At 34.4% G+C, this 15127-nt stretch overlaps 1 protein-coding gene across 2 annotated transcripts in view; it reads right to left on the reverse strand.

Moving 5' to 3' along the window:
* Positions 1 to 13846, reverse strand: part of LOC145665807 (thyrotropin-releasing hormone receptor-like) — a 168898-nt gene extending 155052 nt beyond the window's left edge. For both annotated transcript variants that reach the window (XR_014127659.1, XM_081732921.1), the window contains exon 1: positions 12693 to 13846. Coding sequence is in view for 1 of the 2 variants with exons in the window: in XM_081732921.1 (XP_081589047.1) it covers positions 12693 to 13002 (310 nt within the window). In the remaining variant the exon portion in view is untranslated. The remainder of the gene's footprint in view (positions 1 to 12692) is intronic.
* Positions 13847 to 15127: the final 1281 nt, after the last annotated feature.

The following is a 15127-nucleotide window of genomic DNA, read 5'->3' on the forward strand; positions in this document are numbered from 1 at the left end:
ACGTGACCGATCTCGATCAAATTTTCAATATAGATGAGGTTCGGGCCTGGGATGGTTTGTATTATTTCACTTTGACGGTGGAACTTAGGGGAGTTGGAATGACGAATGACGAATATTAGTGCCGAATCCACAGTTTTCGGGGTCGCTCAGATGGACAGTGACACTTCCGATCCCGTTTAAGTCCAAATTCAGTCCCGATTGAATTTATGTCCAAAATGAAAGTACTCTTCCCGTGGGAAGAATTTGCAATTTGTTAGTACTCTAAACAATTCTTCTAAAACAAGGTCGAAATATTGTTCTCGTATCGAGATGCCAAAGCTCAACAGATGGATTACTATAATACAGTGGAAATACAGATACGTTAGAGCTCTCTACAGATTTGTTTAAAAAACAACTTTTATAGAATGATAACACTCTTAGTGTCATAAAGTATTTGCTTATGAGATGATTTATAAAACCCACTTACAAATCAATGGACGAGAAAACTTAATATGCAGTGTGCAATGTGTACGATAACGAAGAAAGTGTGTGTTTCTATAGGATTCTAAGAAGAAATACATTTTCAAAAGGCATTCTCTTATAGTCTACTACATATATCACTTCAGTTCTTCACTACATAATTTCAGAATTCCAGTAAACCCTGTATCTGCACGAAACGTAGCACAAAGAGGAGGAGTACGGGAGAGAGACAATTTGTTCAAAAAGTGAATAGAGAAGTTAAACTTCGAAATTAATATTGATTATACCAAAATCAAATCTTTTACAGTAACGATATTATATTACTATTACTACTACTATTATTATAATTCATAAGCAGTGTTGGGTAAGTTACTTGTAAAAATGTAACGCGTTACAAGTTACTTTACTTTCTCTTAAAATGTAACGCGTTAGTAACGCGTTACTTGCCTCAAAAAGTAACTGTTACTTTACTTCGAAAGTAACGCGTTACTAACGCGTTACTTTTAGGTCCGAAATTTTGAATATGTGGAAAAAATCCTATTACTTCAGTTTCCGTACTGCTATTACTACCGCTATTATTATTATTATTATTATTATTATTATTATTATTATTATTATTATTATTATTATTATTATTATTATTATTATTATTATTATTGCACGTTCTGAATAGATTTATGTAAATGCAAGGACAATTTTTTACTTCGCAACTATATGAACATTTTAATATAATGTAACATTGACTAAAATGATATACTGCGTTACTCGTAGGGATGGGCACGAGTGAATTCGAGCAAGTTTTTGTTGAAACTCGATTCGACTAGAAACAGACATCTTTGAGCTCGACGGCTTGAAAAATTTCCTCCAACTCGACTCGAATTCGGGTCGAGTTTCGAGTCGAGTCGAGTCAAATCTGGTGTATAGTTTTGAGTACTCTCTTCAAGAATCTTACATAGACAATATAATTATTATCAATGGTACTACTACTACTACTTCTTTTCCTTCTTCTTCTTCTTCTTCTTCTTCTTCTTCTTCTATTATTATTATTATTATTATTATTATTATTATTATTATTATTATTATTATTATTATTATTATTATTATTATTATTATTATTATTATTATTATTATTACAACACTGTGTATAAACATGAAAGATAGGCGGTTTATATATGAATACTAAAAAAGTAGTTGATTGCCAACCTCGGTAGTCGTGAAGTCTAGGAGTAAAGGACATTGTTCACGAGCTTCTGAATTTGGGTTGAGGGTCTAGGTTGAGTATTCAGGCTTGAGCCAAACGTTGTTAAAAGTTATAAGGCACTGGCCAAATATCTTCAAAACTGCTCGGCCCGGGTTTAGAATTGTCAAACACTCGAGCAGATCGGCTCACAGCTCATTCACTATCGACTCAAACCGAGAAGTGAGCTGAGCCAACAACTCACCCAACCGAGTTGGCTAGAGCCCTTCGCTCAGTTGAGTCGAACCGAGCAGATGGCTTATCCAAACCAAGCCAGCTCGAGCTATCGGCTTAGTTAAGCCGAGCCGAGCTAAGCTTGTTATAAAAATCTCTTGTAGTCTCGCTATCGAGACGAGACGAGATGCGAGCAGTGTCCCCTCTCGTGAGCAACACTAAAAGTATTCCATATTACTGCTTAGCTTACATTTCTCATGGCTTTCGCTTTCCAGTGTAATCAGCCCATGATTTCAAAACGAGTTAAAACGAGCGAGCCACTTATCAAACTCGACTCGACTCGAAACTCGACGCCAAAAACAGTGAATCGGTTCGGAACTCGACTCGAGAATATTACTTTCGACTCGACTCGAAACTTGACTTGGATTCAAGTCGAGTTTTAGCTTGACTCATGCCCATCCCTATGCGTTAGAAAAAATGGTTGCTTATTATTATTCTGCTGAACTAATTATATAATAATAACAATGTTGCTATGTAAAATTAAAAATACAAAATATAGAGAAACATTACACTACAACTGACGAAATGAGAACACATGAACTGAGGGTGAATCAAAATTGCCAATAACTCTAAAATCGATACATGCTTTTTAAAGCTAGTTGTTCCAAACTCTATAATCAACGGGACTTTAGGATATGCAAACTGATCTAAAAGAACCCTAATATTACATACCATCAGCATTACATCAATAAAGTAGGCCTGCTCATCAGAACACCGTTTATTCATATTAAACCCTTACTGAATGTCGTTCATTATGGCACCCTAATTGTTGATAAATATTTTCCGCCGGGGCACCACTTTACTTTTAAATTCTGTTCAGCAGTGGTTTACTTACGATTTTGTTTCGGTGGGGCTTTGCCTGAAAATGTGAAAATTCTGCAAGATATTTTATTTACTTTACTATAGTAAATAAGATTTCGGAGGGGGGGCTTAAGCCCAGAATTCCCACCCCTAAATACGCCACTGCTGTTCACCATCATCTTCAGCTTTTAAGAAAAAGTATTCTTTCAAATGTTGGAACGATAAAATATTTTCGTTCTCCATCTTTATAAAAACAACACCATTCAAAGTAAAACAGACTATCAGTACCATTGCACTCATAGTTCGCTCACTGAATGCATTGATTTGGAGCTCTCAAAATCTAAGGCAAAATCTTCCAGGTGGTTGCAATCAGTACACGTGATTTCCCTGAGGCTGCCCTAATCTTCCAAAAGCAGCAAGTGGCATTATATTTTGTTATGTAATTAAACAAATCAATGTATTTGCAAGTCTACCAACGTAAAGTTCGTAAGGCGAAACGGGAAAATGCACATCGAGATTTCCCGTTCCGCCTTGCATTAAGATGAAAAGTGATAACAGGTTTTACATGCTAATTTCATTGCTAGAGGTCATAAGGCGAAACGGGAAAAGGCAAACAGTGTAGGAATTGTCGGTCACTGACATCGTTCATGCTCCATTGTTCCATTCTGAGAAATTCACTTACAGGAAAGAAACATTTGTTTCCGAAAAAGATATACATATATTGTAGTTACTCATCCGAAATGTAACGCGAAAAAGTAACGCAAACTAGGTACGTTACTTAAAAATTTGTAACGCGTTATCGTTACTGTTACTTTGGAAAAAAAGTAACGCGTTACTAGGAAACGTTACTTAAAAAGTAACGCGTTACAAGTAACGCGTCACTTGCGTTACGTTACTTCCCAAGACTGTTCATAAGTACTGTATACCCATGTGTTGTCGTAACTTATACAACCTAGGACCCATTTCTCAAAACGATTAATCTTGTAATACTAGTGTAAAACTTTCCAAAATCAAATATTTTACAGTTGTATGTTTACTATAAAATAATGACAAATTAGAGATATCAACATTAGTCTGTGCCTCTTTGATGATCTTTCAGGCCTCTAAGAGGGATCCCCCAATTTTTAGGGATCACTGATCAGTTGGACCTGATAAAAACAGAATACGTGATTATGTTATTTATCTTATTAAGTACCAAAGTGTAAGCACCTATTTAAAAAAAATGAAAGTTCCTATGATCCCAATTGCTTCACGAAACTGAATCAACACCAAACGCTTAGATGGAGCCACGGTGGCTCACTGGCAGAGCGCTTTCCTCTGGTGCTTGGGATCCCTGGTTCGATCCTCGGGAAAGTTAAGTTTCTGGTGGACAATATCGTGTCCGTTGGTTTTCTCGGAGTATTCCCGTTTCCTTCCACTTTCTCATTCCACCAATTCACCCATCATCATTCATTTGCTTTAATCATCGCCTCCCTTAGCCTAACAGATATAATCATGGGACGTTAACCTGAAATATTTCATTTCATTTTTCGAACACTTATAGTACTGCATCAAGAAATCAAATTAATTGCATATCAAATTCATACCTCGTACTGGATAGCACTGTGAAGTATTAATAATTCGAATTATTTTCAAAAAGTATACAAGAGGACTATAGTATTGTAAAATTCTTACATTTCATCTGTGTTATTGATAAAGAGTAGGGGAACGATGAACAGTCAATCAGCATCACAGACCGAACCATGGGCATCGCGGCCACTGTACAAAACACAACTACAACTGTATCTCGTCAGAAAATGTTAGGACTTCAAACAAACATTGCGTGGCATTTAATGTAGACATTAGGCCGAACCATAATATTAAATGGTTGCAGTCTTTTCATGTTACGAAATGAGGTATCTGTGATCATGAGAAGAGAAAATTTGCATCGTAACGGCTTTTGAAAAAAGAAAGAAGAAAAAAGTCATTGAATTATCTTGAGTTACGAAACACAAGGTAATAGCTCGCATTCTTCACACACTTGCTCGCCACGTAAACATTTCAAGATGGACAGTACACGAAAAAACATGTTTCAATGCCTCTACATTTCTCTGCTTCTTTTGAAATTTAAATGCAATAAATCTTTTTTCCCTTTCCTTTGTACATACTTTTTTGAGTAATAATTCTTCGAAATAAAGATTTCCATTCTAATGAAATGCAAGTATTAGTAAATGTGTGTATTATACATTTTTAGCACTTACATGATGCTCTAACGCTTCTTATACAATCCTCAATATGCTAATGCCAATATCAATGACGAATTGATGTAAAAGGTTATTCCGAGAAATTCATTTTGTCCTTTATGGCTCTCAGTTATTGCATGGCACAACAACATAGCAAGAAATTGAGACCAGAAAATCAGGACAACTAACAATATTCACGGATACTTAATATATAAATCAAACTCTTCCTAATAGTCTAGTCGCTAGCGCGTTGCGCCTTTGGTGTACGTAATACAGGGATCGATTCCTGGTGGGAGAGAATTGAAACTCGAACGCATTTCAGTGACATTCGGATTTCATTTTAGATTGTAGGCCCACGTTTCGTATAGATTCGGTGCTGAAACAGGACGCTAACCATCAACAAAGGATCATTAATAAATCAAACGAAACTCATTCGTTTTACTTCAAATGAAAATATATGGTAATCATGTGGCAATTACTGGATACAAGAGCTTCATCCTGGAGCCAAATTAGCGAATATTGGTTTTAAATCTTTGTACTATCTCAAGACCATTTACTTATTATAGATATAATCTTTTCAGAAAACGAGTAAAATGTGATTATGAGAATAAGAACTCAAAATTTAACTGCTAGATTTTAATGTAATGGACTTTCCTCAACATGATGGTTTAACGATATATAAATGCAGTGTTTGAATAAAAGACATGTAGGGATTGAAACGCCAAAAAAAAAAAAAAAAAAAAAAAAAAAAAAAAAAAAAAAAAAGATGCAAAGGCTCTAACATTGTGTACATTTCCTTGCAACATAGTCGATTGTCAAAGGTGAAGCCGTGCTGATCTTCGCGACACTGCAGGCAAATAGTGGGCTGAGAACCACTTTCGAAGTCTCTTGTATCGGAAAAGATGACGATCAAGCATATGAACAAATGATGTTAGGCTCAATCTCGATCTTGTTTTTTTTTTTTTTTTTTTTTTTGTTTTGTTTTGTTTTGTTTATGTCTGACAGTTCCACAAGTCTGTCTGGTAGAATAAAATAAGTTTTTGGCTTGTCTCAATAATCTGAATTACAGATTCTAGGGGTATCCCTGACATAACCCATTCAATTCAAATAGTTGGTATTTTTATTTTTATTTTCTTCAAACGAGACAAAATTTTTACATAAATTTACAAAACACAAAATTAGAATATTTACCTACAACAAGATTTTACACATACCAAAATTTGACTTTTAGTATACATAATATGTATAGGGTATTCCTTGACAGTGCTGAATCAAAGGAGGGACTACAAAAGATACGAAATTGAAATATCAAATGATATTAATGGCATTTGACCTACGTAGGAATGCATACAATGACACATGTATGCGTACATCATGTGTGAGTGTCATATTTCTCTTTATGCTGCTAAGTTTAATTTGGGAAATCAGCTTGTAAGTTCCGCAACCTCCAAAATCGGATATTTGTACCTGAATTAATTTCTACATTATAATAAATCCATTTCTTTAATATTTTTTAAACTGTCTTTAGCATCATTTAGTGTAAGTGTTGTTAGACACTTGTCTCTATTGAAAGAAGCCCGGCGCCAGAAATTTTGAAATGAGGAAACTAGAGAAATCTGCATTAAAATAAATAAACAACTTCCTGTATTATAGTGACTTAAGTTCTGCAGCGCATATGAAACCTCTGTATAATTTGAAATCGTTTGTTTGTTTGTTTCTGACGAGTCTGTAAACGTTTATACATTCATTGAGTTTGGTACTGGGGGCGACGGGCCGCATTATCACAGAGAAACGCCTCAATTTTTTTTTTTTTTTTTTTTTTTTTTTAACACAAGCTTTCGACCTTGGAAGGTTACATCTCTTCATTCTTACGCAATAGGATGAAAGGATCAGAGGGGACACAAAATATTACCATCTGTAACACTTAGGAATATGAAATAGTTTATTTATTTATTTATGAAGTTTCATACAGCACTAGGCCAATTAGTTGAAATTGTACAACATAAAGACAAAAATAAAAAAAGGAAGATAAAAACAAAAAGGAGATAAAGTACAGAAAAAAAGGTTTATCCCTCAACATACAAGATTCTCATCAACTGAATTCTAAAGTTTCTCTCAGAGGTAAAAGTCGTAATCGTACGCTAGTCTGTAAAAACAAGGAGCGCTACAATTGATAACCTAGGTGTCTCATAAGTTGGCAAATTAAGAGAGCCAGTTCGCCGCCTAGAAACACGAAAGTTAATTTGCGATAGTAAAAATTCAGAATCAATGTTGACATTGACGATCTTATACAGGTAAAGTAAATCAGCTCCGCGATGTCGTTTGTCAGGTGAGATATTAGTTCTTGTTTCGAGTAATTACGTAATTCGGGAATTTTAAAAGTAACTATGGTTGGTAATAGTTGGTAGTAACAGACTGAGAGCAGGTTATTGTTCATTATATTGACAGAAAATAACAGAAAAGAATTACATTTTCCCCTCAGGAGGGGGCGCTCGCTTCCTGCGAATATCGTCTGGCCCTGCCACTAGATTAACATTTGCATCGTTGGAATGACAGTAAGACGAAAATGAAAATGAAATGAAATATATCGTTTTACGTCCCATAAATTTGACCTATATTCTAAAAGAAGTGAATGATTATGACAGAATTGGTGAACGCGCGCGCGGGAGGAAAGGGAGCATCATAAGGAAACCCACGAACACGATAATCTCCACCACAAACTCAGGTGGCTTCGGATCCGCATCATCAAGAACCCTCCGCATCAGAAGTGAGTGCGCTCTACCACTGTGACACTTTGCTCCCAAATAGTAGAACAAAAAAAAATCCTTCCTGGCTTCACCGGGGATCGAATCCGACCTGCCAAGTTGGTGGGTAAGATACCTTTCCGACTACGCCACCATGACTCGCAAATAATTGAAACTTCGAAATCACTTTACACTCATGTTTGCCCTGTCTGCTACAGCAGTACATTTTCCCGTTAATTAGAAAGTTGAAAAACAACCTACAGTGTTTGTTGTTTTATAAACAAATGAGCTGTAACGTCTTTAAAAATACTAGAACTCCCGTTTATAGGGTATAATAATAATAATAATAATAATAATAATAATAATAATAATAATAATAATAATAATAATAATAATAATAATAATAATAATAATTCAGCAGCGAGGCTATAAGAGACATGAACCTATGTCTTAACATCTTAACGTGTGATCCAACTACAGGAGCTCATACGGGAATCGAAAACAAACTTTCAGTTTAACGTCCCACATTTAAGCCTGTTAGGCTAATGGAGGCGAATGATTAAGGCAAGTAAATGATAATGGAGGAATTGGGGAAATAAGAATGAGATGATGAGGCAGCAGTAGCTCCATCATAAATTATTTTCAGTTCTTTTGCTATGGTCGGCTCCTATTAGTACATATTTTACTGAAATGAGCTTAGATCACATCTTCGTTTCATTTGTGTGTGTGTGTGTGTGTTTTATATGGTGAACCTATTCCATGCTTCATTTATACATTTATGATCGTATCATATCATATGGAGTTAAAAAAAAAAAAACCGGTTTCATCTTGAAATATAAATTTTATCTTGGACCCTCTCAAACGACGGCCAGCTTAAGTGGGAGGGCACTTTTTCTCCACTCCTCTCCACAAATTACGGCACTGTTGTTAGTTTTTTTTTTTTTTAGTTTAATTTACGTTATCTCTTCTGGATGGTTGTTTAAAAAATCACTTCTCTTCAAAAGAAGAGGTAAATTTGTTTCCATTGATTGTTTATGCTAAAATCTATTATTGTCGTTCAATAATAATAATAATAATAATAATAATAATAATAATAATAATAATAATAATAATAATAATAATAATAATAATAATAATAATAATGACGCATTAAAAGAGAAAATTTTTACTTCCCAGTGAATGAAACTGTTCGAATAGGCAGTATAAGTAATGTGAACAATATGAAATGGATTTGAAGACCAAGTCAAGCTTAGAAGAAGAAATCTCGTATCAAACATAGGACAATCCTTTTTTCTTTCTTTCTTTTTCTTTTCTTTTCTTTCTTTCTTTCTTTTTTTTTTAAATTACTAAGTAGGCAGAATCTTTTGAAAGTGAAATCTTGGAGAATTTACCATACGTACAAATTATACAAACAAAACACAGGGGTCAATAACCACTTTGAATCGAAAACAGTAATTTTGAAGTTATATATAGATGTCTCCCTCACGGGTACATTTTTATGTTTATACTGTATATACACCCTTCTCACTCTTTTCTCTCAATAAAGGTTCAATGACTACAAAAACTATAAAAACACAGAGCAAAAACTAAACATTTCTTTTAAAAGTTCATTTTATCATGTACAGTTCCAAAGGTATAAGTACGTAAAACTATGCAGAAATTGTAGTAGCACTCTTTAGTCAATTAATAATATGATTGTTCATTGCAGAAACAGGAAAACGGAGCATGAAGTATTCTCTAAAAGCGAATGAACCATGCTGATAGGATCAACAACAATTAATTTAATATATTGTGTGAACGACTAATTTGGCAATCAAAGAGTAGAAATATGTTTATAATCGATACATTAATAACTCATTTTGTTACGCTTTTCATTTTACGAAATACATTACATTTGATCAAGAAATAGTAAATGGTTGAATTAGCAACTTATTTAAATAACATTTACGAGATATTTACGTCATGACTAGTTGAAAAGATTGTAAATCTCTAAATTTTATTTTATTAAAAACTTCAACCAATGATTGGCAAATATATTGTCATTCAATCCTTGTGAAATAACAATGGAGAACAATATGAGAAGTGCCTTTAATATGTAAAGGAATAACAAAGATTGATCATTATTGTGATCGCGCCTTAATTTTAATATCGATCTTTACTAATTTACTATCAATCCTCATTGCACATTGTTGCAATTAAACAATGAAACAATTGATTTGTCATATATTTATTATAAATCACTTCACAGGTTTAATGATTCATAAGTACAATAATGCCATTCAAGTACCTATTGAGTGATAAGTAGTGTCATTTAAAGATATATTTTACAGATGTATTGAATGAGAAGTGATTTCATTAAGTGATTTTTTCTCATAAATCTATTGAAAATAAGCACATTAACAGTGAATAAAGGCGACATATCAAATTGAATGATAAGCGATGGTATGTTGTGACTTGATTCACAGATTGATCAAGAAAGACCTACGGTGATTTATCTCAGAGATCTAGTAAATGATATGTAAGATCACATAATGATTATTGGATGGTACGCATAAACTCTGACGAGAACACATTGGAGATACGGGCTCAATTGAGTTGATTTTCAGTTTAACGTCCCCTTCATTAGCGAGGTTATATAAGACGGAACCTACTTATTAACGTGGAATCCGAACCACATTAGCTCTCGCCGGGAATCAAACCCGGGTCTCCCATGTCAAAGGAGCGTACGCTAAGCGCTTAGCCACGAAGGAGCTCACGGCTCATATAGTAAAATTTTATTAAATTACGATTTCTGTTAAAAGACACACACAAATATTTTTAATTGTCATTTTTTTACATATATAAACATGGCTAAGGTAAATGTTTTGTAGAAATAATAAACGAAAACGGCATTGAAACATTTGGATGTTAATCTCTTCGACAATAATATCGAGCAGCTCAAGAGGTCTGAGGTAGCCCTCAGATTCCGTGGCCCCATGGTGATAAGCATATTAATTTTGTTACTGACAGATATGTTGAGAGATAAGCAATACAATATGTTATCTTACAAATTTTTTTTGGTAAGCTATGATGACTCCTTTCTCACATATCTCACATATCAAAATGTCATATCTATCAGAGTTATTGACTAATAAGTTATCACGTAGTAAGTATAAGTTATTGATATTTTACAGATATACTGAATAACAAGCACATATACACAATTTGTATACAGGGCCATCGCGATGGGCGGGGCGACCGGGGCGATCGCCCTGGGCGCCATAACCAAGGGGGCGCGGGGACGACAGGTTAACAGAATTCAAGGAATTCACATTATGTTGGTAAATCAAAGTTTTCTTTAAAATAATGTTAATTCAGATATTTTAATAATGATCAGGCCACGGCTAAGTAAAATTTATTTATCTATTTATTTCATACGCACAACACAGCAGGCTTAATGCCCAGTTATAGTGTCGTGTAAATATACGTCGTTTAATTATGCAGAATTTATTGCTGACAATTGTTTTGAACCTGTTTTCGGACATTACTAAATACATCTACTACATGAAATCTAATCATTTCGTTATATGAAGAACACATTCTCCACAGAGGAGACTTATGTAATATGTTAGTTCTTGCTTTTCTACAATTGAATGTCCCAGTATTTGCTGTTCTAGTCTTACCTGTTGGGACACGAAATAACAATTCTGAAACTAATTCTCAACAGTCAATTTTATCGTTTAATAATTTAGGGGTAAGAACAACAAATCAAATACCCATCTCCTTTTTTCTAATGTTTGAAAATTCGTTACTAAGTTTTCATAGGGGACATACTTTGCGTTGAAACCGGTTTTCTTGTATCCAAGCATTTAAAAAAAAATAAACTGTATATTTTCTATTGCATCAGATTATTTAGTGACATTTTGATCTCACATATGAAAAATATAACCTTATAAATCTTGATTATTTGTAGAAATCCTGTTCTATCCTATAAATTAAACCTAGATTTCTATATGCACTACTCGCTATTGCGTCAATGTATTGAACAAAGGTTAATTTGCTATCAAATATAACTCCAAGATCTTTGATAGTATTTGGAAGGAAGTGCCACTTATTGTATAGGTAAGGTTAAATGGATTTTCTTTCCTAGTGAAAGATGCAGATTTACATGTGGAAACATTCAGGACTAGATTTACATGTGGACACATTCAGGACTAGTTTATTCTTATCACAACATATTTGAACTTTCTGTAGGTCCTGTTAAAGTTTCGCACAGTCATCAATTGAACTTACTTTGGAGTATAATTTGAGATCGTCGGCAAATAAAAACTTGAGAAGTTTTAATACACAGAGAAATATCATTAGTAACAAGAAGAAACTACAGGGAACCTAGATTAGATCCTTGAGGGACCCGCGATAGAATATTAAACTTGAAAATTAGCGGTAATGTGAAACATCGTCTAGGATTATTTAATTGAAACTCTCTCCAGCCTTCTGTGAGAAGGGTTTTTTTTTTTTTTTTTTTTAAATCTTGGAATTTAATATTTGTATCTTCTATGCTGTTACTATGTTGATGTGTATCAAGTTCAAAATAAACAAGAATAGCACTCGATTCAAAATAATTCAAAAACCATATTTTCATTAACTTTTATGTTATAATACTAAATTCTTTTGTCTTTCATTCTGATTTTACATTCCATATTTAAATCTAAGAGTACAGAATAAACGCTGGTTGTTTTTCATAACACACTGGGGGGCACCTGGGAATTCTCGGCCCGGGCGTTTACAACCCACGCGACATCCCTGTTTGTATATATAAATGGCAATACTGCACTTTGAGATTGAATCAGTGACATAAACCGTAATGAACATCTTAGTACCTCATGCATAAATAACGTAATGAATCTTATGCCACGCAAGCCGTTTTATTCAAATGCGAATTTTCTGCACATAATTTATTTCATAAATATAACAGAGAAATATTAATTAATAAGAATAGAGCCATTATGTACTTACACATCTCTTCTCCTAGAATCCATACTTCGGGCGGCGAATTAAGTTCTACTAAAACAGTCGGCGTAGACACCAATAACACCATTAGATCCGCAACACTAAGATTAAGCAAGAAAATATTTGTTGAATTTCGCATGTCTTTTGTTTTCAAAATCACAATAGGTACCATCACATTCCCCACAACACCAATACCAAGAATTACCACACAAAACACCATAGAAGTTATTCGAATATACGCCGGAAGCCTTGCGTCTTGAAATGTATTGTTTAGATTATATTCCGTGGTATTGTTTTCAGCAATGAATGACATCATTTCGGAACTGATTGTTGAGGTGGTTTTCGGTTTTCCTCTGTAGGAATTTTAAACCATAAATTTTTTGTTTTGCTTTTTCCTGTCTTTTTATAATTTGTAACCAGAAATTTGTAAATTAATTCGATATACCCAAAAAATACCAAAACACACACCGCACACTTCTTCTACGTACCTAAACACCCGCTCCCACAATTTTTTTTGTTAAGTGTCTTTTTTTATTTTATATTTATTTCTTAATGTTCACATTTTGTTTCTCTTGTTTACAGAACAAAAAGAAACACAAATAATATGAAAATAGACACTTTTTTTTTAATTATTGTTACTTCTTCAAATTGTTTTTCCAAAACAGAACAAGGAACCAGTACAATCCGGTGGAATCGGCGGCGAATTTCCATACAATCCCATCCACATGTTTGCAGTTGTTTTTTTACAATTGTTTTCCCTCAGAAAATAACCCGGATCTCTTTTGTAGCCTACGTGGTTTCTTAAAATACATGAATTTTAAATTGTACGACGATTTTCACATGTTTTCCACGTAAAACAACACAAAAATTGTAGACTTTGTACAACACAGTATGCAACACGTTGAAACTTTTTCTCGTTTGTTGACAGATGATTCGAGAAAAAAAAAAGCGTTTCTGTTGTTTTCCCCCGGTTTGTTGTTTGACTGTCGATGAATAAACACGATTTCCCCGTCAAAAGAATGATTAGCATGTGACGTCACGAGCGCGAGAGCGGATTGATGCAAAAGAGGAGGAGAAGAAAAAGAAAAACTTGCGAAAACAAACTCTCATGGCGTGTGCCGTATAATTTGTGTATAATCCCCCGTGCTTGGCTGTTGCGATCGCGGGCACAACCGCACGCTGTCTGCTGGCTACACCGACCAGAACACAACACTAAATTCTACTTGGCGCGAAACAGCGTTGCCAGGCAAATTGAGTTTAAAAATTTCTTTTTCTTCTTTCAAGATTATTTGGCGCTGATATTAATTTACAACGTTGTTAGCGTTTAACAAACCAAGAAAAAGAAGGTGGAGAAAATGAACGATATACCAAGCATTAGATATCATTAAGCTGAACGAAAAGATAGTAAACCTCATGCGTAGTTTTCGAAAACATCAAGAAAAACGAATTTGTGAACTTAAAAATGATGCTACACATTAACCATACCACATTTTAAGACAGGGCACAAAATTTCAAAGTTAGAGGCACTCGTCAATCCAATAAATGATGGTCGCCAGTATCTCTAACGTTAGAGGTCTGCACGGGCTCGGGCCGTAAATTTTTAAATATACAACCATGTTTCTCGGGCCTTTTCGGGACTAACTTTATAAATATACTGTACAACGATATATATTGCACCGTTCTTTCTGCAGAACTTTTAAAGCACAACTGCAAAATTAAACATCTAATTGCTGTAAATAAAAATACAATTTTGCGTTAATTATTAAGTTTGTGTAATTCGGGCTTATTTCGGGCTCATTTGATTATCACACGAGCTCGGACTGGACTCGGGCCTAAATGCTAAAACATATTTCGGACTCGGGTCGGGCCTCACATTGTAAATTCACGAGCCGGGCATCTCGTGCTAAAAATTCCGACCCGTGCAGATCTCTATCTCACGTACAAATTGTAAGAGGTCCCCTCCTCTCCCCCCAAAGCCTTTGTTTTGACAAATAAAGAGATTACATTTTGGGCATAAAATTTCAAAACCAGACAATTAGATTCAGGATAATCAATTTTGAATTGCACAATTCATATACATATTTAAAAGATATCTTACAGTTAAGGACTTGTGTACTTTTCGGATCAAAATCCTTTAGTGAAGGGCCATGGGTCGTAATTGTCAGCAAACCATCCACTGCGTCAGTCTTCAGTGAATTCCTGTAGGCAGTCTTAACTCTGTTGAGACTATTGAAGCCTCTCTGACATAAAGCAGTACTCACAGGTAAAATTGCACAAAATATGACAATTTGAAGCAAATTTGGGAATCTCGTAATGAAATTTTCACTGTAAACCTTTTTCAGTGTCTGATTCAACATCAATATGTTCAGCCCTTTCCATGTCCATTGTGAAAACGTGACATTCCGTGTTTTTTCTCACTCAGTGACAATTATTTCCGAGCG

Source organism: Thermobia domestica, chromosome 12 (assembly GCF_964235325.1).
Source record: "Thermobia domestica chromosome 12, izTheDome1.hap1.1, whole genome shotgun sequence".
NCBI lineage: Eukaryota > Metazoa > Arthropoda > Insecta > Zygentoma > Lepismatidae > Thermobia > Thermobia domestica.